General features: G+C 36.7%; 1 protein-coding gene across 3 annotated transcripts in view; it reads right to left on the bottom strand.

Moving 5' to 3' along the window:
* Window positions 1-415: 415 nt before the first annotated feature.
* Window positions 416-22,695, bottom strand: part of LOC106908770 (beta-1,4 N-acetylgalactosaminyltransferase 1-like) — a 32,064-nt gene continuing 9,784 nt past the window's right edge. Inside the window, exons 1-11 of one of the 3 annotated variants that reach the window (XM_014974975.2) lie at window positions 19,572-19,665; window positions 14,454-14,676; window positions 14,190-14,366; window positions 9,701-9,807; window positions 6,831-6,868; window positions 6,568-6,748; window positions 6,148-6,240; window positions 5,870-6,057; window positions 5,652-5,792; window positions 5,319-5,556; window positions 416-2,606 (exon numbers count right to left, since the gene is read on the bottom strand). In XM_014974975.2, coding sequence (XP_014830461.2) covers window positions 2,389-2,606; window positions 5,319-5,556; window positions 5,652-5,792; window positions 5,870-6,057; window positions 6,148-6,240; window positions 6,568-6,748; window positions 6,831-6,868; window positions 9,701-9,807; window positions 14,190-14,366; window positions 14,454-14,668 — 1,596 coding nt within the window. In that variant the 5' untranslated portion in view covers window positions 14,669-14,676; window positions 19,572-19,665 and the 3' untranslated portion in view covers window positions 416-2,388. Of the gene's footprint in view, window positions 2,607-5,318; window positions 5,557-5,651; window positions 5,793-5,869; window positions 6,058-6,147; window positions 6,241-6,567; window positions 6,749-6,830; window positions 6,869-9,700; window positions 9,808-14,189; window positions 14,367-14,453; window positions 14,677-17,673; window positions 17,986-19,571; window positions 19,666-22,695 lie in introns of those variants that run through there. The other 2 variants (XM_088005575.1, XM_088005574.1) reach the window with 2 other exon arrangements.

The raw sequence follows: 22,695 nt of genomic DNA, 5'->3' as shown, positions 1-22,695 counted from the left end.
ACTTCCTCAAATAACACTAAAAGTAGCAGTCTTTTTTTATTTAGCTCTGCCTAAATAAAAATGGCATTAGGCTGAAAACTATGTGCAAAAATTAACATTCCATATATGAAAATGTTTCTAAATCTTGTAGAAAAAGCTCTTTAAAAAATCAAAATAAAACGGGTGATTTGTAAAATTTAAAACAGATATTCTGTAATAAATACTTTTTTTTTTTAAATGATAATTTAAAAATATGTGTGGCTCTTAAACCAGTTTTATTTCGCTGGACTAATTGCAGAAATGGCTCTTTGGATTGTAAAGGTTGCAGATTCTTGACAAACCAAGCTGGATGATAATCCAAGTTTATCTTGACACCACACAGGATATAAAAAAATCTCCAAACCTCCATGTGATAAATCTGGAGCACACAGTCACATAATCTCCCTAACCACCATTTATTTTAAGGCTCGTGTGGAAATCCTTAGCCGGCGTACAAATACAGTATATACTTACTGTATTTCACACCTTAAAATCAGTCAAAAACATATAAAACACATTTTTTTCTCTTGACATTTAATATCATTTGAAATAAAAATGGTTCATAATGCTGTGAAAGAAAACTTTCCATTTCGGTAGTTGTGTGTTTTTTTTTTTTGTTTTTTTTTTTAGAGGGATGGGTGGGAAATAAAACAATACATTTGTGTCAAGACAATAAATGTAGCTTTGCAAAAGATCAAATCTGTGGGCAAATTATGCTACAAGCTCTAAAATGAGACAAAACAGGACTGTGCAGAAGTCTTAGCTAACAGTATTGTTAGTGTTAAAATCTTTGTGTCATCAGAAATAACACGCGTGGCAACAAGAAACAAAGACAGAAAAATATCCTGAATAGTTAAAAATATTCAAAAATTTGTTAAAATAAAACGTTTTTACAAATGGCATATTCTATGCATCAAGAAATCAGTGCAATGATTCAAGAGAGCCACCTAGAGGCCATGATGGAAATTACGGCATCATCACTTCAACCACACCAGGGTTATGATATCTGTTTAAATTGTTTTTAGTTATATTACAGCTTTATTTTGTTGTGAGTTTTTGTTTGTCTGCTTCAGTAAATTTTAGTGAATTCTTATGGTATGTCGCTTAGTTTATAAACAACAATTAAATGTTGCTTAGTGTCTGTTTAGCTTCTACTAATTACAGGAGTAGTGTTTGTTTTTCATACTTTGGTTCATTTTTAGGTGCAGAATTCAAAGAGGTCAAATTATTGATTATGTATAATGAATACTCAACAGAAAATGCCATTTTCAAAAAAAAAAATATTCAATGTCTTCCAACTTTTGCTGTCGCTAATCTGTGGACTAAGTGCCGCCATGGAGGAGTATGGAGTGCCGTAATTTGCTGACATCTGATGTGAATTGCTTGTGTGAAGGGTAAAAAAAAAATCAATTTCACATCAGTTAGAATGGCTAATTAATAAAATTAAATTAAAATTCATGAATTAGTCAGTTTAGTTCCTGTTACTTATTATTTTAGTAAACAAAAAATGTTTTCTCAATTTCAGTTTTTGTTATTTTGTTAATTTTAGCTAAGTATAATAACTTTGCACCACACACTCTTTGACTTTTGGTAGAAACATTATTCCTGTTTCTGTCGCTCGGCTTTCTTCTGACTCTGACTAGTCCCACTATGCTTCAAGAACTCAATTAGTTATTCTATCTGCTTGTTTTTGAATTAGTCTTTGACTTTATTGAGTGATCTTAACATGCACTTTGGTTCATCCATGTTTCCTTTTGGGCAGCATGTCAAGATGCATTTTTCCTTTCATTCCCTGGGGTGCAAGCACACAAAATGGAAAGCTCCAGACGGTTTCAGACAAACAACCGAAGCTGCTCTCCGATCTGACCACAGCAGCCATCGCTCCAGGTTAAGAAGTTTCTCTCCCTCAGTCGGGACTTTGAGGGAGGACTGTAGGTACAGAGGTAGAAAAAAGGTGACAAAAAATAACGGAAACACTCCAAAGTCTGCAGCCAGACCTTTGAATCTGAATGTTCTTCATGTGGCACTGGAAAATTCAGGATTGTCTCCTACTGGGAAGTGTCTCACACCAATAAGGAGTTCTCGTTCTCACTCCATCGGTGTCATGATTGGTTTCCCGAGCAACAAAACACATATCTCACAGGAAAACAATGTGAAAAAGAAGGTGAGACCAGACTCCTGTGGTCTTTCCAAAAATAAATCCCGTCAACCCTCTCTTGAGGTTTTTACAGAACTGCCTCAAAGGCAGGTGACAGCCGGACAAGCCAGGCTGCCACAAGTTTTATCTGTCAGTGCAGGGTGGAGAAAAATGTCTTTGGAGATTCAGGAAGAACAGACAAACCTTCAGAGAGACCAGGAGAGATGTGAATGCTAATTACGAGTCAAACACTGAAACCGGTTTTTGAAGTACAGGAGGCCGTTTTTTGTACGTGTGGCGTCAGAGGAAGCCGGAGGGTAGCGAAACTTGGCGTATGTCTTGTCGCTTTCTGACTGTGTGACCCATGGTAGTTTGATTTTGGTTGCGTGATTGATGATGACGTCATCACAGGAGCCAACGTGGAGAGATCCAAGGCCGTCGATGAAAAACTCTAAAAAAGAAGAAAAGAGAACTCAGAACATCAAATCATTCATCATTTTGGTTTGTCTTTTCAATAATATCACATATTCCTATATGTGATAGTAAGCAGATTTGCTTAACTACATATTATTATGCTACAAAATTAAAGTGTCCAATCTTCTCTTGTACTTTCCTTAATCTGTAAATCCTAAATGTAGCAGCAACAATCCAGCCAAAGTTGCAGTACCGTAATTCCGCCACACGTAGCGCTATCTGAAAAATTCCAACTGTTCCTCAAAGGGGAGACGTTGCACTTTTAATCCAATCTCGGGTTATTACGGTAATTTCACCCTCGCCGTAGCAGCGAGTGAAATTCATTTGAGGGACAATCTTTTAATAGACGGTAAATTTCGAAAATAACTTGCTAGATATTGAAAGTTCCAGTTGTTAAGGATAAATGGGCAAATATATTTACTCACAGGAAATTGAAAGAACTGCGTACAATTAAAATAAGCAAAAACATCCAAGCGGGGATTCAAAACTTAGGTCTTATAGGGCTAAATATCCAGGCAGACTTTTTAAATTTTGGACGTAAAGGGTTAAATGCTACAGTTTTGTTTTGTAATTTATGCCACTTCCTGAAGTATTTTCATCTCTTTGTACTGATTGGTTCTTCTCTATCCTAGGAATACTGTGGTTGCATGAAAACAATCAGTATGTGACGCTGGGTTCGTTTACACTTTCAATCTTTAAAGTAGTCGTGTGCATGTTATTAACATACTTTGTTAAAGACACATGAAATTTTGCGCAATTTTTTCCCTCTAAGTGTTTCATACATGATGTGCTGAAGCGTCACAGTGGAAGCAAGCACAGATATTTCAGATCTTATGTCAGATTTTTTTTTCATATACCGTATTTTCCGGACTATAAGCCGCTACTTTTTTCCTAAGCTTAGAGCCATGTGGCTTATAGCCCGGTGCAGTTTATATGTGGATTTTTCTTCAACCACCAGGGGGCTCTTTAGCAGGAAGTGAATCATTGGAAGTCAAAATTGGAAATAAAAGAAGAAAGCGCCCATTAAAACAGAATTAGGTTTTAATAGGGAATTGAAATTTGAGAATGTTGTTGATCAGTTAAATAACATTGAGGGGAAAAAGAAGATTTTTCGTTTTCATTATGAGAATTTGAGGTATACATATTAGGACCCAATAGATGGCAGTAGTGCAACAATAATGGATGCAAGCTGCCGTTGAAATCTAAGGAAGAATCAATCAATCAATCAATCAAATTTTATTTGTATAGCACATTTCAGCAGCAAGGCATTTCAAAGTGCTTTACATAATTAAAATGCAAACAGCATGTGACATAGAATAAACAGTGAGAAAAAGAGATTTTGAAAAAGATTAAAAAAAAGATAAAAACATTAAAACCTGCACCCCTTTTAGGACTTCAGCTAAACGTCATTTAACTAGGACTCAAACCCTCAGGGACTTTAGTCAAAAACACCGTTTGACAAGGACTCCAACCTCTAGGTTTTTAGTTGAAACGCCGTCAACTGGGACTCTAAACCCTGAAGAAGTTTAGTTAAACGTCGTTTAACTGGGACATTTTCCGGGGGGCTTTACATCATTAAAACGTAGACAGTGAGAAAGAGAAATAAAAAGAAATTAATAATAGATAAAAACATTAAAAACATTTAAAACATCGAAGACATCAAAACCCACACTCTAATCCTAATTTAGCCATAAGCAACTCTAAACAGGTGGGTTTAGAGAAGAAGAAGAATAACAAACAGAAGAAGAAGGAGAAGAAGAACAAAAAGAACAAAAAGGAGTAGAAGAAGAAGAAGAAGAAGAAGAAGAAGGCGCCCATTTTCATTTAACACATGCTAGTAGCAGACACGAAGGATCAGCACTTTTACTGTTACCGTTCGGAAACTACTGTAATCAGTTCAGTTAAATCTAAACTTTGCAACTTTTTTCTTTTTCAACCATAATAAATATGATATTCAATTGACCTGTTATTACTCAAATTTTGGGTGTCCGCCCCCCTCTGCTGCTGCTGCATCGTTGTGGAAAACCTGGAGCGGCAGAGATATCTGAGGCTTATAGTCCGGAAAATACGGTATTTATTTCATAAATAGTGTTATTTCCTGGATTTTTTTCTGTGAAGAACCCAGAGAGGCTTATTTTATTGTGCTTTCTGAAAAACAAGAATTTTTTACATTTAGGCACTCCTGCAATCGTCACACTTTTCTGTTACAAACTGACTCTGGCCCCCCACCAGAGAAGGGAAAAGTTATGTGGCCCTCACAGGAAAATGTTGGGGACCCCTGCTCTACACTGTAAATTATTGTTTCTTTAGATAAATATATGCACTCACATTAGTTTCACTAAGTTTATGAGCAAAACTGCATAAAAAGTGTAGGTGTGAACACCTACATCTCCCTGGAGTGTGATACTCATGCCCTGCGGAGAGGATGTGAAAGTTAAATTTGAATTGTCAAAGTTTAAAATAACTACTGTTTCATCTGCAGCTGTTGCCTCACAGCTTTTCTAAAAATATCACAGTGAACACTATGTTTCTTTGTTCTCTTATGTGTACAGAGAGAACATTAGGTGAACCCTATTTTTAGTCAGCATCGTGTCTTCAACTGTTGTTTAAATGATCCAGAAATTAATAAAACACACATCTTTTGCTGTTTTGATAATAAATTTGATCTCAGTGCTTTTACTGTACTCACCCAGGTGAGCTACCCTGGCGAGGCGGGGGTCAAAGCCGACCTGCTGGACTTTATCCGTGCGAGCCAAGAAGAAATTAATGACCCCATCCGTCACAACGCAGTTAGGAAATCCCTCAATTACGTGATGAAATCCTCTTCTCATGTGCAAACAGTCTCCATCCTCCTCTCCTGGCTCGATGGAGATGGTTTGTCGGTAAGTAGCTGTGTACCCTGTAGCTTCTCGCACTGCACCCCCAACCTACAAAGACAAGAATGGAAAACATGGAGTCAAATCTCTGAGATAAAACTTTATAGACTCATGTTGAGCAACGATTCATCTTCCAGGGCACCAACCAGATCCAGAGTGGTCCTCTCTAAAACGTCTACAAGCTTCTCCAGCTTGGTATCGGCTGTGAAGAAGAAGTCATCGTCCACCCAAAGCACATATTTGGTCGTGACCTGGGAAACAGCCAGGTTTCGTCCAGCAAACCAACCCTATGACACAAGAGGCTTGAGCTTTAGAGACTCAGAGAGAATTAGCTGCAACAGCAGAGAAAGACCAGCCTGCTTACCTTCCCAAAAGGCATGATGTACTGCTCGATGTAAGGCCCAGAAATGGTTTTTGGGTTCTCGCTATCATCAGCAATTACTATCATGACTGTGGGATAGTATTTTCTGACGCTGTCAATAAGGTTTTGAAGCTTTTCATAACGCAGGAAAGTCTTTGTCGCAATGGTAACAAGCGCACTGACGTTGTACTCTGCAGAGGACAGACAGATTTCATGTTAAACACTCTTCCTGCAGAAACCACTGGTTTGGTTGTGACAGATAAAAGATGATGCTTCTGTACCTTCCTTAGGTCCAGTGTCGTAAAGTTTTGGAGTTACTCCATGACGGATCTTGATGGTGAAGGCAGCTTGATGACCTTCTGTCTTAAACTCCACTAAGGGACACAACAAAAATGTGATTCGTTTCCTCTCTACAGACAGATCTATTTTGGAAAATAACGACATCTCTAAATGCAGTGCTAATTAAAGAGTTCACATCCACTCACTATTGGCAGGTACATTTTCCTTTGTGCTTTTAGAGATGCATTTGAACAGTATCAAATATTCAAAAAATATAAAGGATCAAACATAAATCATCTTAGCTTCATTGTGTTCAAACTGAAAGAGGATGTTTATACAAATATAAAAATGGTGAAAACTGTATTTAATTTGATAATGTTGTTTTATCAATCCCCCCCGTTCTAAATCTGAAGAGGTCTTACCTGTGTCTGCAGTGTTGGGATGAAACATGGTGTTTGTGTAGGTGACAAACTGCAGCTGTCGGTTCAAGTTCGGCAGCAAACTGCTGGTCAGACTCATATGCATCCCTCCATCACCTTTTATTTTCACTTCCTCCACTTCTGCTGCTACGTTTAGTGTTCCTAGTGTGGCAGTGATGTTTATCTGCAGCAGGATGGAAAACAAAATAGAAAAAGTGACAGAAATCCACAAATCTGGACGGCAGAAAATAAAACAGGACACTCACTGTGTAATGGTCTCTGGAAAGGTCGTGTAAGGCCAAGCCTGAAACAATAAGGACCGTTAGTTATTTTAGGCTGACTTGCAGGAGTTTGCAGTTTTTCAAAACAGCGACACATGCTGCTTTGGGAAATTTCTCAGTCAGTTGTAAAGATTACTTCACTCACAAACTATGCAGAAAAAAAACTTTTGAATGCAAGAATCCTGTTTGAGAAAAAGAAGTGTTATGATCCCTTCAGTTCTTTCTTGTTATTGTTTTTCTTCTTTAATGAACAAACATACTCACCAAATCCAGTTTGTGTCTGTGATTTGGTTTAAACTCTACCTCACCAAATGTGACAAAGGGGAGACAGGATGGAGACCTGATCTTAGCTAACACAGATAAGTTACACAGTCCTGATCTAAGACTCATTTAGCTCCGTTGTTATCAACTGAGACAGTACAGACATCTGGTTTTACACTGTCCTGCTTTCTCACAGAACATGCAACATATTAGCATTTAACAATATTTTAAAGAATACATGAAATTTAAGTTGTTTTTTATGAGACAGTAATAATCATATTGAAACAAATGGGTGGAAAGTTACAATAATCTCTCACCTTGAGTTTTATGGATTAAAACAATAACTTATTTATTCATACCTTTGTCCCATTGATACAGACTTCTTGTAGTTTTTAAAAGTGTCTTTTTTGGTTACACTTTATTTGACGGGGTGTGCACAAGACTGACATGACACTGTCATAAACATGACATAACATCTGTCATGAATTTAACCAAAGAGAAAGAAGCAGATTAAATATTCCCCAAGAAAATTATTTAAGTCATTCTTGTGTTACAATTTTATCCAGGTGAAGGTGGATGTGAGGGGACAGGTAAGTGGACATCCACCAGCTGAGTTACGTTTTAGACAACTAAAAACTGGTCTTAAATCTATTTATTTATTAATAAGCTTCTTGCAAACATCCACAAGCCACAGTGTCTGGTTGGAAATCATTTTGAATGCTCATTAAGAGCAAAGATACACTCATATGCCTAAAACTGTACATTAAATGATGCAATCTGAATAAGTTAGTTAATATTAACTTAATATTAATGAGTCTGTTAGCATAGCATTTGACGCTGTAGTGTAATAATACTTAACATCATAACCGTTGCTGCTTGTTTCACTTTACTTGAGATAAGAGTTGATATTAATGATACTGTAATGACACTTAATGACATCTTCATAACTGTTGCTACTTGTTCAACTTTACTTGAGGTAAGAAGAATTATTAATGACTTTATTAAATTGACAGTGTAACAAAACTTCACGACATCTTTATTATTGGTCCTACTCGCTCCACTTTATTTCAGGAAGGGGGAAATATTAATGACTGTGTTATTAAAGCTTTTGACACTTGATGACATCTGTAACTAGTCTAATGTTTAAGGGAAAATATTAATCACACAATTATAATGACCTCATAACTGTAATTTAATACTAACAACAAATAACATTGTAATGTAATAATACACAAAGATGCATGACATTTTACATTTTGATAATTAACTATTATGACATTTATGACAGATGGTGATTCTTTTTTAATGTCAAGTTGTCATAACAAAACCTTTGTCTTGGTTAATGTCAAGTTGTCAAAGACATTTTGAATAAAAGTGTATTAAAAGTGTCATGTTTTACCGAATGACACTTTATGACAACAGTCATAAATATTCATAAAGACTCGTTCATGTTCATGACAGGCGTTATGTCATGTTTATGACAGTGTCATGTCAGTCTTACGCACACCCTGTCAAATAAAGAGTTACATCTTTTTTCAATAACTATCCCGAATTTCTTGAGATCTTACACGCCTTAGTTCTTCTACTTGATTTGCTTTCACTTTAAGTCTTGATAGATACAACATTCTTGAGTTGATCACATGTTCAGTTTTTCACTAAAAGTTTTTTGGGGGGGATTTGGCTAAAAGAGAGAGAATCGTGGTCAATAAAGTTTATCTGATTCCAATCTTTCTAGATTTAATCAATAGATGGCAACAAAATTGTTTATTTTCAGCAAACTGCAGGTAAAGCAGCTAAAATTTGTTCTTTGTTAAGCAGTTTAAGAGTTGTTACAGTTCTTCATTTTTACCTTGTATACATCTGATGAAGCTCTGCTGAGCTCTTGAGTGAGGTACTGTAATTTGTTGTAAGAGTTTCTAGTTCCATCCTCTCAGAATCCCGAACCTGACTGCATATAAAATGTTTCCCCAAACCTAATGATGCAGATTATCTCGTTTGAGATATTTATGATCAATATGCACAATGATGCACTTTAATTCTTTGAGAGGATTTCTACATTTATTTAAGGTCAAAATCAAACACTTTTCCAGAAAGTATTTCCAAAATCCTTTTATAGTTAATTCTAAACATATAAATACAAACCATCACATTGAATTTATTATATATTACAATGGTTGGGATGAAAATAAAGAAGCACACACCCACAGACTGGAGGGGAAATACATGGATTACCATGGGACGGATGAATAGACAGAAAAATGTATGAACACCCAGATGGATGGATGGACAGGTTCTGCAGTAATTGTCTCTATAGACTGAGACCACAGAGATCACTCACCCCTTTCTCTGCAAACTGCATGGCTTGCAATGAACAAATACTAAAAACACAGTGAATACTTCTTATTATAATTGTAGCAGATTACCAGTCACATTGGTGCAGAGTTTTGCAGCTCCCTTTTAAAATATGGACTGATTGAAATTATTTTAAAAGACTAAATGAAAGTCTGACTTTTTGAATCCAAATATTTTAAAGCATTGAGAAATGACTCAAGACTTTTACACAGCATGAGTAAAGATGTCGGGTAAAGTAATACCTGGGATGATGATTGTTTTCATTGGCCGTACTTCCACCCCCTGTGTTGGATACTGCAGGGGATTGTTGGCCTCAGCGATGATGAGCGTGTCTGCAGCAGTCTTGGATCTGATGAGGAAGGATTTTGATCAGAACTATGCAAAAAGCAATCAGATACTCTTGAAACCAACTCTTTAAGAGAACAAACAGAGAGATTATATTTAAAATCCAGTTGGGTTGGTTTGCTCTTTGAAAATGGCTGCCGGCAGCACAGTGTATAGGGGTAGAGTGGCAGCCTTTTGGTCCTGGACACAGCTGTCCCAGCGTTCAATTCCTGACTCTCGGACACTTTCCATCTTTGTCTATTTTCTGTCTGAGCTGCTGCAAATAAACACCACTAGTGCCACAAAAACCTTTTAAAAAACCTGCCTGGAGCTGCAGAAAGTAGCACCTATAAACAATTAACAACTAAAGATAGCTTTATATAAAATATATAAACATGGAAGAATAATTACACTTTTATAAATGGAGGCATGTAGTGTCACTGTCACTTCAACACGGCTTTGTGTTTCCTGCTTTCATTCCAGGTGAGAAAACAGTTCATGTCAGCAACCCTTTTGTCTGATTTGAACAGGCCGTGTTAATTATGTAACTCATTATTGATTAGATGCTGTTGATATTTTATGTCTGCAGAGTTTCCTATCAGATACATTCTACATACTTAATGAAATATGAAAGTACTCAAGCTGCAGCCACAAGCTGCAATGCAATTAAAAGACCAACACAAAGTAAAACATAGTGGTGATATGGAGGGAAAAGTCCATCCATCGCTCCAGAGACAATAATTTGCTGAATCACGGATGTCCACAAGGGGCCATTTATAGCAGAATGCATTAGTAAAACTCATTAACAAACTGTTAAAGTATTAAATAGCTGTCTCTACATTCAATGAGTATTTATTAAAATTAATATGGAACATTTTTTTATATTGATGTAATTTGGTACACTGTAAAACAGTGTACCAAATTACTTAAAGAGTAGATATAACACTCTCAAATAAATTGTGTTAGATTTTGAACCTGAATGTGTGAGTTTGGGAAAGATAAACTTAATGTAGTAAGTTGTGTTAACTTTGTTATTAATTTTGTCAAGCCTCCAAGAGTTGAATAAATCATAGTTTTTATTTTAGCACCTAAAAAAAAACTGAGTAAAAGAAAAAGACAGGAGCAGGAACTATTTCCCAGAATGCTTGGTGGCTTGTTTTAATATTATGTGTTGCACCGTGAGTGAGATGGAAGTGTGTTACATCGATCTGACTCTTGTGTATTTTTCAAACAAATGATAATTTAAATGTTTAAATGTCCTGTTCACACTAAATGTTTGTGAGCAGAATTCATTGTGAAGTTTAACAAAATTCATTATCAGATTAGACATTTTTTCAAACAATTTGAAACAAGCACTTAAATTGTTCTAAAGTGATATAAGTAGTTATTTTAGCCTGATATTATGAGTGAAAATATTAGAGAAATGTGTGCTGTTTGACTAGGTGAGAGAAGGTTTGTCTTGTATATTGTGAAATAATTATTCGGTTTAAATTGCAGCATTAAGTTAAAACTCACAATTCAAGATTAATGAACTTCAAAACAATGTTTAGACATCTTGTTTCTTGCTGATAAATAAACTTAAAAGAACTTTAATTGTTGAACTGAAATTAAATTAAACAATTTTCTTGTTGACCGAAATTGCATTTCCAAGGCAGCAGGCGGACTTTTGTTTTCAAGTTAAACCACCTTCAAATGTTTTACAGTGTAGTGTACAGATAAAAATTGCATATAATTTATGTAAAACATATAATTTAAGCACAAAAATTCTTATCTTTAAGGTTCTATTTATGTGACTCCCTAGGGGCAGAGAGAGCCTCATAAAACGTTATGGCGGTCTAGATTTGGCCCCCGGGCCTTGAGTTTGACACATGTGATCTAAACCAATCCACTCCAGTCAGATGCTTAGAGTTTGAATGCCTCCTTTTCATAGTTGTACTTGCAAATAAATGTTGAACACCATGTTTGTTTCCCCTTCACCATCAGACACCACTTTGAGTTGGTCTCTCGCATAAAATCAGAATAAAATACAAAACATCTGTAAACATCTGTTTCCTTCCTATTTGTGTACTTATAGGTCTCAACGGACAGTATTTTACTGATGTGGCTTCCCAAAAAACCAATGTTTCTTAAATACCTGGAGCCTCTTTCCAGGAGTAATTTACAAAAAAAAAAAAAAAAAAAAAAAAAAAACAATCCTGCAACTTTCACAACATTATACAGTTAAGGAGTCTGAGTTATTTTAATGGAGGAAAAAATATTTCTGTCACTCAGTGTGAAAAATTATTCTGCGGTGAAGCTGAATCTATGAAATCAGCAATAAAACTGCAAGTTGATGTCTTCACACAAATATATCTAGTCAAAAATATTTGTTCAAAATACAAGATACTGTAATTAAAAAAAAAATTGTTTAAGTACTAAGCTCCTATATTTTTAAGTTCATCCACCCAACAGAAAAACAGTCTTGTTATCTTTTCATTTGATGTCTAAAAACATAAAATATTACCCATAAGCCATCAGAGATCCCAGCAACGGTGCAGCGGCAATTTTGAGCTGGCATAAGTCAATAAGGCGACTATTTAGTTCATGTACAGTGAAACTAAATTTAAGTTATAAAAGTTATTTTAGATTTGAAATACATAAATTGCACAACATAACTTCATTTGTTTTTATATGTTCCAATAGTTGATTTTTTTTGTAGGACATTGGTTTATATGTGACAGTAGGGATTGCCCAGCAAGGTATCTAGGGCTGAAACGATTCCTCGAATGATTCGAGTACCTCGATTACTAAAATTCCTCGAGGAAAATTTACCTGCCTCGAAGCTTCGTTAATTTATGTTTTATTAGTTAGCGCACCGTGTTCCGGCCGGGACTTCATTTGCGTTGCGCGGAGCTCTCACTTCCGCCTCTGAGTTGTTGACAAAAGCTAAGTCTCAGCGGCATAAAGTCCAATCTTCAAGATTGGCCCGTGGGGATTTTATTGATTGATGATAATGCCCGACTTTTTATCGTTTTTGGGGAACCAATAAGCATCCTTAAAATGACTGGGGAATGCCTGGAGTACGGCAGCATTTCTCCTCCGGGGCTGCTGGTTGAAAGCGAACGGCGGGAAGAGCGCTGAGGTGAGCGGATAGCCTGAACAGGGCGGGCGGCTGAGTAGCTGATGCTTACCGTGTAAATGTAGCTTTACCGACGAACCGCACAATAAATTTCATATCCCGGTCTGAAGAAACGGGTGGCGGAGCGCATCGTACATGGCTGGTAGATGAGTTTCTGAGTGTGACCAGTGAAGGTGTCGTAAATATCCCGTATTGCTTCCCCCCGTGTTCGTCCCCCGGTCTAACGGTTCGTCAGTCCGCTGGTCTATTTCCTCCCCTCCATCCCATCTTACGTTCGTTCATTCGCCCTCTCCTCCCACTCCAGGCGGCATTTCCCGTATTTTCAAACCCAAAGCGTGACAGGTTAGGTGGCAAGGTGAGTTTAATTAATCTATTAAACTCACTGAAGATGAATACATAAACTAAAAGCTGGATTGTAGACATTTTTTATAAGCATATTTGTGAGCCTGCCTCTTTGTTATTAAATTCAATATAATTTCAGATTTTTCTATAACTTTTCTTCTGGTTAACTTAGAAAGTGAGCTATTATTGTTACAGGTTAGTTTTCTAAACTTCAAAAAAGCAACTGTTAGGGATGCTCAAATATGAAAAATTGGACTGATATTGATATCTGATAGTAACACTGGTATTATGCCAGATTTACCAATATTTCATTTTATAATTTTTTTTATCCGATTACTCGATTAATCGTAAGAATAATCGATAGATTACTCGATTACTAAAATATTCGTTTACAACAGCCCTAAAGGTATCCCACACAAAAATTAGTTTTAAGGCCTTTAAGGTGAAAACATGGACTCTGAAGTTTCACCTGTGCAGTCAGTTAAACGTGAATGAGTCTATTTTCAGAGCAGTAGAGTGTAATTACAGCTTAATTACGCTGTAATTACAAATTTTTATTACAACATTAAAAAAGTTGAATAATTTATACAAAGCTAATTTTACTTAATCTACTTGACAAAAGTAAGTTCACTTTATTTGGATTTTCTTTTTTATGTAACAAAGTAAGTAAGTTCTTTCAGAGCAGTTTTTCTTCATAAACATAATATCATGCAAATAGTTGCCTTGCTCTTTTTAGCAGATAGGCAGAATTATTTTATTAGTGTGATGTTCTGTTTTTGCACATAATTTAGTTGATCACTTGATTTTGGTAAATATGACCAGTATTTCTTTTTTTTTTTTTTTTACAAGATATTTATGTGTGTTTTTCTGTGACTGTGGATGAAGAAACAAAAAATAATAATAAGTGCCCTAATGAGTTTTGACTTGACTGTAACTTCCTTATTTACCTCAGTTGGAAACCTCTGTACTCCTTGGCTCGTCTCATCTTCATTTCCTCCAGCTCCGAGGCGTCAAAGGCCGTGTGCAGAGAGTGAGCTGACACTCGCGGGAACAGCAGCTGGGCGAAGGGTAGGTTTACTCCTGGACTCTCACCCTCACAAATGCACCCATTACGTGCCAGCAAGCTGAGAGGGCAACCAAATTCACATGCAAGTAGATTTTAATTCACACGAGGTAAAATGAATTCATGGTACGAGGAACACAAGCCTTACCCTGCTACACTTTTCCTGATATGAAAGGGGACGCTGCTTAACTGGTGGTCTGGTTCTGGGAGCCTCTCCTCCAGGTGCCTCTCCACTGTCGGCCCGAGCCGCTGCCACACGTCCACCGTGTTGTAGGCCCGCGTGGGCCATGAGTGGAGGAGAGCCAGCACCAGCACCACAGACACCAGGATGGCGAGCAGCACTGTCTTTCTCAGGGACCGCATATTGAATCCTGTAACACAAGGTGTAGACAAGTGACCTTTTATTTCCTTAATTGTCAAGTGCACACCCTACGAGACACTGTGTGCCACTCAAAAAACCTCAGTGGAATTCAAAACATTAAGGAAACGGTAAACTACAAAAGCTTGGGCACTATTGTGATTAACTCTCACAGAAACAGGAAATGTAATCTGTATAGTATGAACAGAGAAAATGTGTGTAATCAGCCTTTATTGTCTCAGATGTAAAAAGTAAAAACTCAGTGACGATTGGGTTTTATAACTGTAATGGATGTTTTCCTCTGAAAGCTAGAAGAAAACTGGTTTCGGGAACCTTTCTACATCTGCTTCATTATGGAGATGTTCTGTGTATGAATGCTTCTGCCAAATGTCTTCAGTCATTACACATACAAGCACCATGTGGAAAGGAATTTCGGTGAAACACTTTTTGAACCAAGGAAACACTTTTTGATTTTGGTAGATATGACCAGTATTTCTTTTTTTTTTTTTTTACAAGATATTTATGTATCACATAGTGACAGTAAACACTGTCACTATGTGTTTACTGTGACAGTGAACAGTGTTATGGCTGCATAGTTATGCAGCCTGTTATGAGTATTTTATATACTTATGTGTCATTATACAATCAGCAGTTTGATTTCTAAGAACTTTCCTCCTATGGGTGGAAATAAGAGAGAGGTTTTTATTTGTATGTCTCATTTAAACTCATGATTTGGTCATATTTGTTCACAATTCAGTTATTGTGTGTTTTGTCGCTTTCATTGCATTTAAAATGTTCAGTTGATAAATATGTATTATTTCAACTTATAACTTGGTTTTACTTGGATTTTCTAACCATCTTCTAAATAAAAATGTCTTATAATTTTTATTTGCATAATTAGTCTTAATCAGAAACTGAACAAGCAAGAGAAAAGCTCTGAGGTAATATATTCTATACATTTTGAAATAATTGTTTGAAAAGCTAAAAAAAAAAAAAACAGTTTTAAGAAAATAAACTGACTAATCATTTATGTTCACTTTTATATTCTGTTAAATGCTGAGATTTGTGTATTTAAATATGGAGATGGTCTGTTTCCTGAAGAAACTGTTTTCTCAGCTTCCTGAATGCTATCGTCCTGAAAAAACAGGAAACTATAAACATGGCTGCTCAACGTGACAAATGTCATTCTATCATATAGTTTTTGCCTGGACAACTTTCTCTGTGAAAAGAAATTTATGTTGCATCCTCATTTGAAATCTGAAGTATTATTATTATTTTTAGTGTAACTCTTCTTATTGAGTTGTTGGTCACCTAGCACAACAAAGGACGAAAAACTCCTCACAATGTGACTGACCGCAGGCAAGTGGTCCGACAGGCTCCACCAGCGCTCCTCAGAATTCTTTATTATTATTATTTTTTTTTTTCCAGATTTGATCATACAGTCCAAACAACAAATACAATAGTTAACAAATTTCCAAAAACAAAACATTCTTATTCAATGAATCAATCAAAAATAACATCAACAGCAATAAACAGTAAATAACAGACAATTGCTACACCAATTAACAGTCAAAACACTCACAAAACATTTTTCTACATATCAACAAATTCACAGTCTGAACCCACCTAGCACAACAAAGGACGAAAAACTCCTCATAATGGGTACGTTCACACTGCAGCCTGAAGTGACCCAATTCTGATTTTTTTTTGCCAGGGCCGTTCACACTGCCAGTAAATGCGACCTGTCTGTAGTCTGAACGGGCAAACGACCTGAAAGTGTCCCGCATGCGCAGTAGAGGGCGCAATAGCGTCAGCGTTCTAAGTGTTCTGCCAACCATAGACATCGTGGAGCGGGTCGGCCCTTTGCTGCGATACGTAACAGCGTCCGCCATATTGAATGTGGAATATGTGTCAGTAAGGTAATACAAGTGAATGGACCGAACTTCACAAAGTGCCGTTCTACAAAGTATTTTAAATTAATACCTGTCATTGACACATTTTCTCACATACATTAATATATTTGGCAATCAAAGAAATGACTAAAGACAGAGTTTCTAACTTTTGATGTGATTATTTAATTGTTTTGGGACATTTCTGAATAAAGAGCACAATGTTTTTATTTGATAGAATTATTCTGATAATTTTTATATTAACATTGATGAACAGACATAATTTTACAGTGTTTAAAGAACATATTTACATAATTCCATAATTTAATGTGCATTTAACGTTTCAAGACAAGAAACAAATTATTTTCTTGTATTTATTTTTATACATTATTGAGAAATTACTTTTGATTTATAAATCAGTCATTGTCAAACATTAAACTACATATTTTTCTTACTTTTTTCCCAGAGAAAAAAAATATTAATTAACTATACATCAACTCTGCTATTGACAGCAATGAGTTAAAAATAATTTTAACAGAATAAATTATTTTCATTTCATTACATAAGCTGAATTAATACACTAATACTTCAGATTGAGATATTTAAAAATACACAAAAAGTGAAAGAATAAGCATTTATTTATTATCCTGGGAACAATGGTCACAGGCAGGTGAACTCAATGACTTCTGAGACGTCCTGGTTCACAGGCTAAAGCCATGGATAAAAGAGAAATTAGCCAAGTGTAATAAAAAATACATATATTTTTCCTTCACATTCAGAAAAAGACATTTTCAGCATGTTGGGCTCTGACTCGAAGCATCTTTATAGCTAAATACCGACATGGTAAAGCTGAGCTGGGAAACAGACTGAAGAACAGCAGCTCCAGCTCTGATCCTGACTGATCTTTCCTCACTAAATCCCCTGATTTTTAACGAACTTCTCCTCTAACAGCAGTTTCTCATCAGCTCTCTCTCATTAGAAAACAGTATGAAAACGTTAGCTGCTACGCTAACAATCCGCGGTTATTTCGGGCCAATTTAGCTACATAGGAAATATTTTTCGGTTGTTTAGAAGCGAATTTCTGGCTGCAAAGTCAAGTAATTCTGATATTTCATCCTTACCTGTGAAAGGTAAAGCCAGTGAATCCAGTTTGTTTCATAAAACAGTTGAAACAAGTCCACACAGCACAGGATTTAAGGAGCTCCAATAGCTCTGCTGCCACATAGAAAATGGGGGACGCCGTTACTTACCACTTAGCGCTCCATGAGGGGTCTACGTATTGATGTCTATGCTGCCAACTGCCATAAAAAGAAGAAGTGCTCAGTGTTTGCGGAAGTAGACATGGAGGCTAACGGTGAAGCTTAGCTTACATATCTGAAGTAGTTATCCGGCCGGAGAAGCATATTAACGACTTAATCCTTATATAATCCCACTTGCGCATATCAGGACGCATAATAGTGAGATTTGTTGAGAAACAGTGACGTTCAGTTCGGATGAATGCGACCTGGACGTTAGGTCGCATTTGAATCGGATACGTATCGGATATGGGTCACATTCGAAAAAGAATCTGACCTGTGCTGTTCACACTGCCATGAAAAGATAGGATACAGGTCGCATTACGTCAAAAAAATCGGAATTGAGTCACTTCAGGCTGCAGTGTGAACGCACCCATTATGTGACTGACCGCAGGCAAGTGGTCCGACAGCCAGGCTGAAAAATAAAAGACAGTTAGCGCCGTGACTGAGTGATCAGCCACGAACACCAACCGGCGCAGCTCCCACTCATAGGGTCACATTTTTCCAGCCCAACCACAAGAAAACTTTACAAATTATATTTATAGATGTTAAATATTCTTACAGTACCTCGTTAATTGTTGAACTTGAAAATTATGACCCTAAGTAAAAAAAAGAAGTGAAGAGCTGCCTCTCTCGCACCCACCTCCACCAGCGCTCCTCAGAATTCTGGTGGGGGAAGCCGCGAGAGTGCCTGACGGACCCGTTGCATGCAGTCACTCATCACACCACTAGGTTGCTCCAAATAAACGCATTGATCAAAAACAACCATCACTATAATCATTTCGATCAAAACTCACACAAAGACACACGAGCTCTTCTCTCTGTTACATCAGGAAATCTAGTAAAGACTTGGTTACATGGCCAGGCCTTCAGGCCAGTTTGAATAATTATATTTCCCCATTAGCCAAGCTGAGAGATGAGTGCTGGAATCACTGGTCCAGAGACCCAGTAAGGTTGGCGGCAGATCCAGATCTGCTTCTTCTCCTAAAGTGTTTAAGGAGCTTCTATTGATGATAAATACAATCCTTGAGTGAAGAATAATCGATATAGTGATGTAAATAACATCTGAAGTCTAACACTTTAGATTTGCTATAAAACCACAGATTGTCAGACGGATTTTAAATAAACATACTCTGTATCATTGACTATGTGCCTGACTAAATATACACAAATAGTCCATATTAAAGACTAGTTGTGTTTTTTTGTCTGCATATTTTTATCTTAGTAAATACAGCATTGTACCATGTTGATGCAAAGGAATTTGCATCTGGTTTCATTTAGACCACATTTTCTTGGCCAGCATTGTTACTCGGTTTTCCCCCTCCTCACCATTCTAGTTCCTTGCAACCACACATCCTTTCTACCAAAACACAATAAGGTCTTTATCCTCTTGCTGTGACCAACAACAAAAAGGAATAATCTGCTTGTGCGCTTCAGTGCTTTGATTGGTCATGTTGTCCGTATGTAGCTCTGTTTATTAAGAAAGCATGTGAGAATTCACCCATTTGTGAAAGCAATGAAGAAAACACAACATAAGCAAACAGAATCCATTAGAAGCCTCCAGATGTGACGTAGTGTGAATACAACACAAGCCTCTGTGTGTTGTTGGGTCTGAGAGACACTCTGCTTTTGAACAGATGCCTGCAGCACAACTTAGGCTACAGCAATCTTTACACAACATATACTGCATTTTAGAAAAACTCATTAACCTACTCAAATTTTACCTCACTGGCTCGATCCAGTCAGAGAATGATTAGCCTTTGTTGGGAGGAACCAGCATTTCCAGAAACCAAGCAGGCAGTGATGTGAGCATGTGAGTTTCTGCTCCATCTGTAAGTAAGTTAACAAAACAATCAACCCAGTTATTCTGGCAGTTCACTAACAAAAGCAGAGTAACTTTGTGTTGTTAGTTTTTATTACTTGATTGATTTCATATTTAACTATCACAGTTCTGATCTGATAAATACACAGAAAATTTCTTACTGTTAAGTAAGCAGAGGGCGCTCATAGAAAACGTGAAAAGTGCATGTTTCAGGTTGATTTTCAATAGATTGTTTAGACTCTTTAGTTAATGAACATTGATATAAATTGATAGCCCTTTCTCCTCATTCCTCGTGTGTCAGGTTGATTTGAGTTCACACCCCTGCCCAGGAAACCGGGCATAGTTTACTCTGTCCTGTTTCCTCTGCCAGAATGCCAGCTGTTTTTCGTCCTCTAATTTCCTTTGCTTGCCCCTTTCCCTCAGCTGTCCTCACATGCAACTCTTAACTCTTCTGGTTCCTTTGTCGCGTTCTCTTCTCTCCACACTGTAAAGTCTAATAGCTACCCTGACTTACACAAATTAGTTAACTTTACTAGGCTATCAATAAAATGCACTATTGTCTTAACATATATGAAGTGAAAAACACAACACACTTATTGTTTAGAGTGAACATTACTTTATTTAGAGTTAAGCTCACTCGTAAACTGTAAGTTGCCAGCATCTCTTTCACTGTGCATTTAAAGAAATGTGCATGTGCAGATCAAATAAAACAAAAATGTCTCAAAATAATCTTAAGGTGTTTTCTAGATTTACACAGTCCAGCGGCTGACCTCCAGATGTCAGCATCGCAACTTAGCATAGCGCAAATTATATATATATAATTATAATTTTTTTGTTTTGTTTTTTTTGTTTCAGCGAGTGTGGTACTTAACTTCTATCTGCTGCTATGGTTTGTGCTGAGTTCAGTCATGATCCTAAGAACTGAAAGCAACTGGATGTACAGACAAAACAGATATTGATCATGCCCCTTAATTGCTTGAGTATTCCTTCAGTACGCAGCACTGGAAATGTTGGCAGGACAGACAGTTTACAACATTTCCCTGTTGAAATGCAATGTTTTTGTTTGGTTTCATCACAGGATTGGACACTGATGAATCCAGGTGGGTGGGATGCTGAGTATTTAAATAGTCATTCTGAGTTACTAAGTCAAAAGTACATCTAAAGTAGTTTATCGAGCACTCAAAAAAATGAACTTAGGGGGTTATTACATTAATAAAAGAATATCATGTACTTTTAACACAATAATTTCATGTTTTAAACAAAAACGTGATAAAATCATGTTGAACAAACAAGAAATTCATCAACTTGACGTTTATGAAATTGAATCATGTTGAGATAACACGATTCATTATAGTCGGACTGATCTTGTGCTGGAGGCGACGAGCGAGATCACGCCAGATCCCGCGAGATCATGGGAAATCACACGAGGCCCCGCGAGATGATTGTTTTTCGTGCCAGGAAAATGCCAGCTGCAGTTTAGAGAATACTAAATTGTCCTGGCAGGATTGTGCACATATTAGTGTTGCTATGTTTGGTTACGTTTCTATGTAATTGATGTATTCACACTCAAAAAATGAATTTAGGGGGTTATTACATTAATAAAAGATTATCATGTACTTTTAACACAATAATTTCACGTTTTAAACAAAAACGTGATAAAATCATGTTGAACAAACAAGAAATTTATCAACTTAACGTTTATGAAATTGAATCATGTTGAGATAACACGATTCATTATAGTCAGACTGATCTTGTGCTGGAGGCGACGAGCGAGATCACGGGAAATCACACGAGGCCCCGCGAGATGATTGTTTTTCGTACCAGGAAAACGCCAGCTGCAGTTTAGACTCTAAACTGCTGAAGTTTAGACCAGGAAAACCAGGAAAACTGCAGCAGTTTAGAGTCTAAACTGCAGCTGGCGTTTTCCTGGTACGAAAAACAATCATCTCGCGGGGCCTCGTGTGATTTCCCATGATCTCGCGGGATCTGCCGTGATCTCGCTCGTCGCCTCCAGCACAAGATCAGTCTGACTATAATGAATCGTGTTATCTCAACATGATTCAATTTCATAAACGTTAAGTTGATAAATTTCTTGTTTGTTCAACATGATTTTATCACGTTTTTGTTTAAAACGTGAAATTATTGTGTTAAAAGTACATGATAATCTTTTATTAATGTAATAACCCCCTAAGTTCATTTTTTGAGTGTGAATACATCAATTACATAGAAACGTGACCAAACATAGCAACACTAATATGTGCACAATCCTGCCAGGAAAATTTAGTATTCTTTAACATCACATGAAGTGATGGTTAGCTGGTAATTAATCAGCGTTTTTCTAACATTTGCACCATTTCCTGCTTGCTCCATGCTTGTGTCAAAGCACAACTGAATTGAAGTGGTCATTGCATTTATAAAAAATAACATGTTTAACAGAATTATTTTATGTTTCAAAAGCAAATATGACAAAATCACGTCAAATAAACATAAAATTCAACAACCTAGCGTTAATAAAATGTATTCAAGTTGAGACAACGTGATTCAATTTAGTCAGACTAATCTCCCGCCGAAGAGGGTCTAGCGAGATTACGGAAAATCACGCGAGATGCTAGCGAAATTACGGAAGATCACGCGAGATGCTAGCGAGATTACGAGAGATCTTGTGTCTGGGAAAACTTCAAACTGTTCTTTCAAGAGAAGCGGGAAGATTCCTGATTTGGATCTGCTTAATTTGAAAAAGGTAAGATTCAGTCTATTTTCATCCGTCTAAATCAAAATAAAAATCGAAATAAAAAGATGCAAATTAAAATCATCAGACTTTTTAAAAAAACATTTTTTTCTATGTTCGGTCACGTTTCTATGTAATTGATGTACTCAAATCATGCTAACATCACATGAAGCAGTGTAAGGGTCACAAAGCTGCTGTCAAGACAAAAAACGGACCCCATAAATGTCACAGTTTTGCTCCTCCTCAGGTTGTTAAAACTCCCTTGAAAAAAGTTGCACTGATGTAAATTCAGCATCTG

Source organism: Poecilia mexicana, unplaced genomic scaffold (assembly GCF_051168715.1).
Source record: "Poecilia mexicana isolate PSO_F unplaced genomic scaffold, ASM5116871v1 scaffold_5, whole genome shotgun sequence".
Taxonomy (NCBI): domain Eukaryota; kingdom Metazoa; phylum Chordata; class Actinopteri; order Cyprinodontiformes; family Poeciliidae; genus Poecilia; species Poecilia mexicana.
The sequence above is the reverse complement of the archived record's forward strand: the minus strand, read 5'-3'. Positions and strand labels throughout refer to the sequence as shown.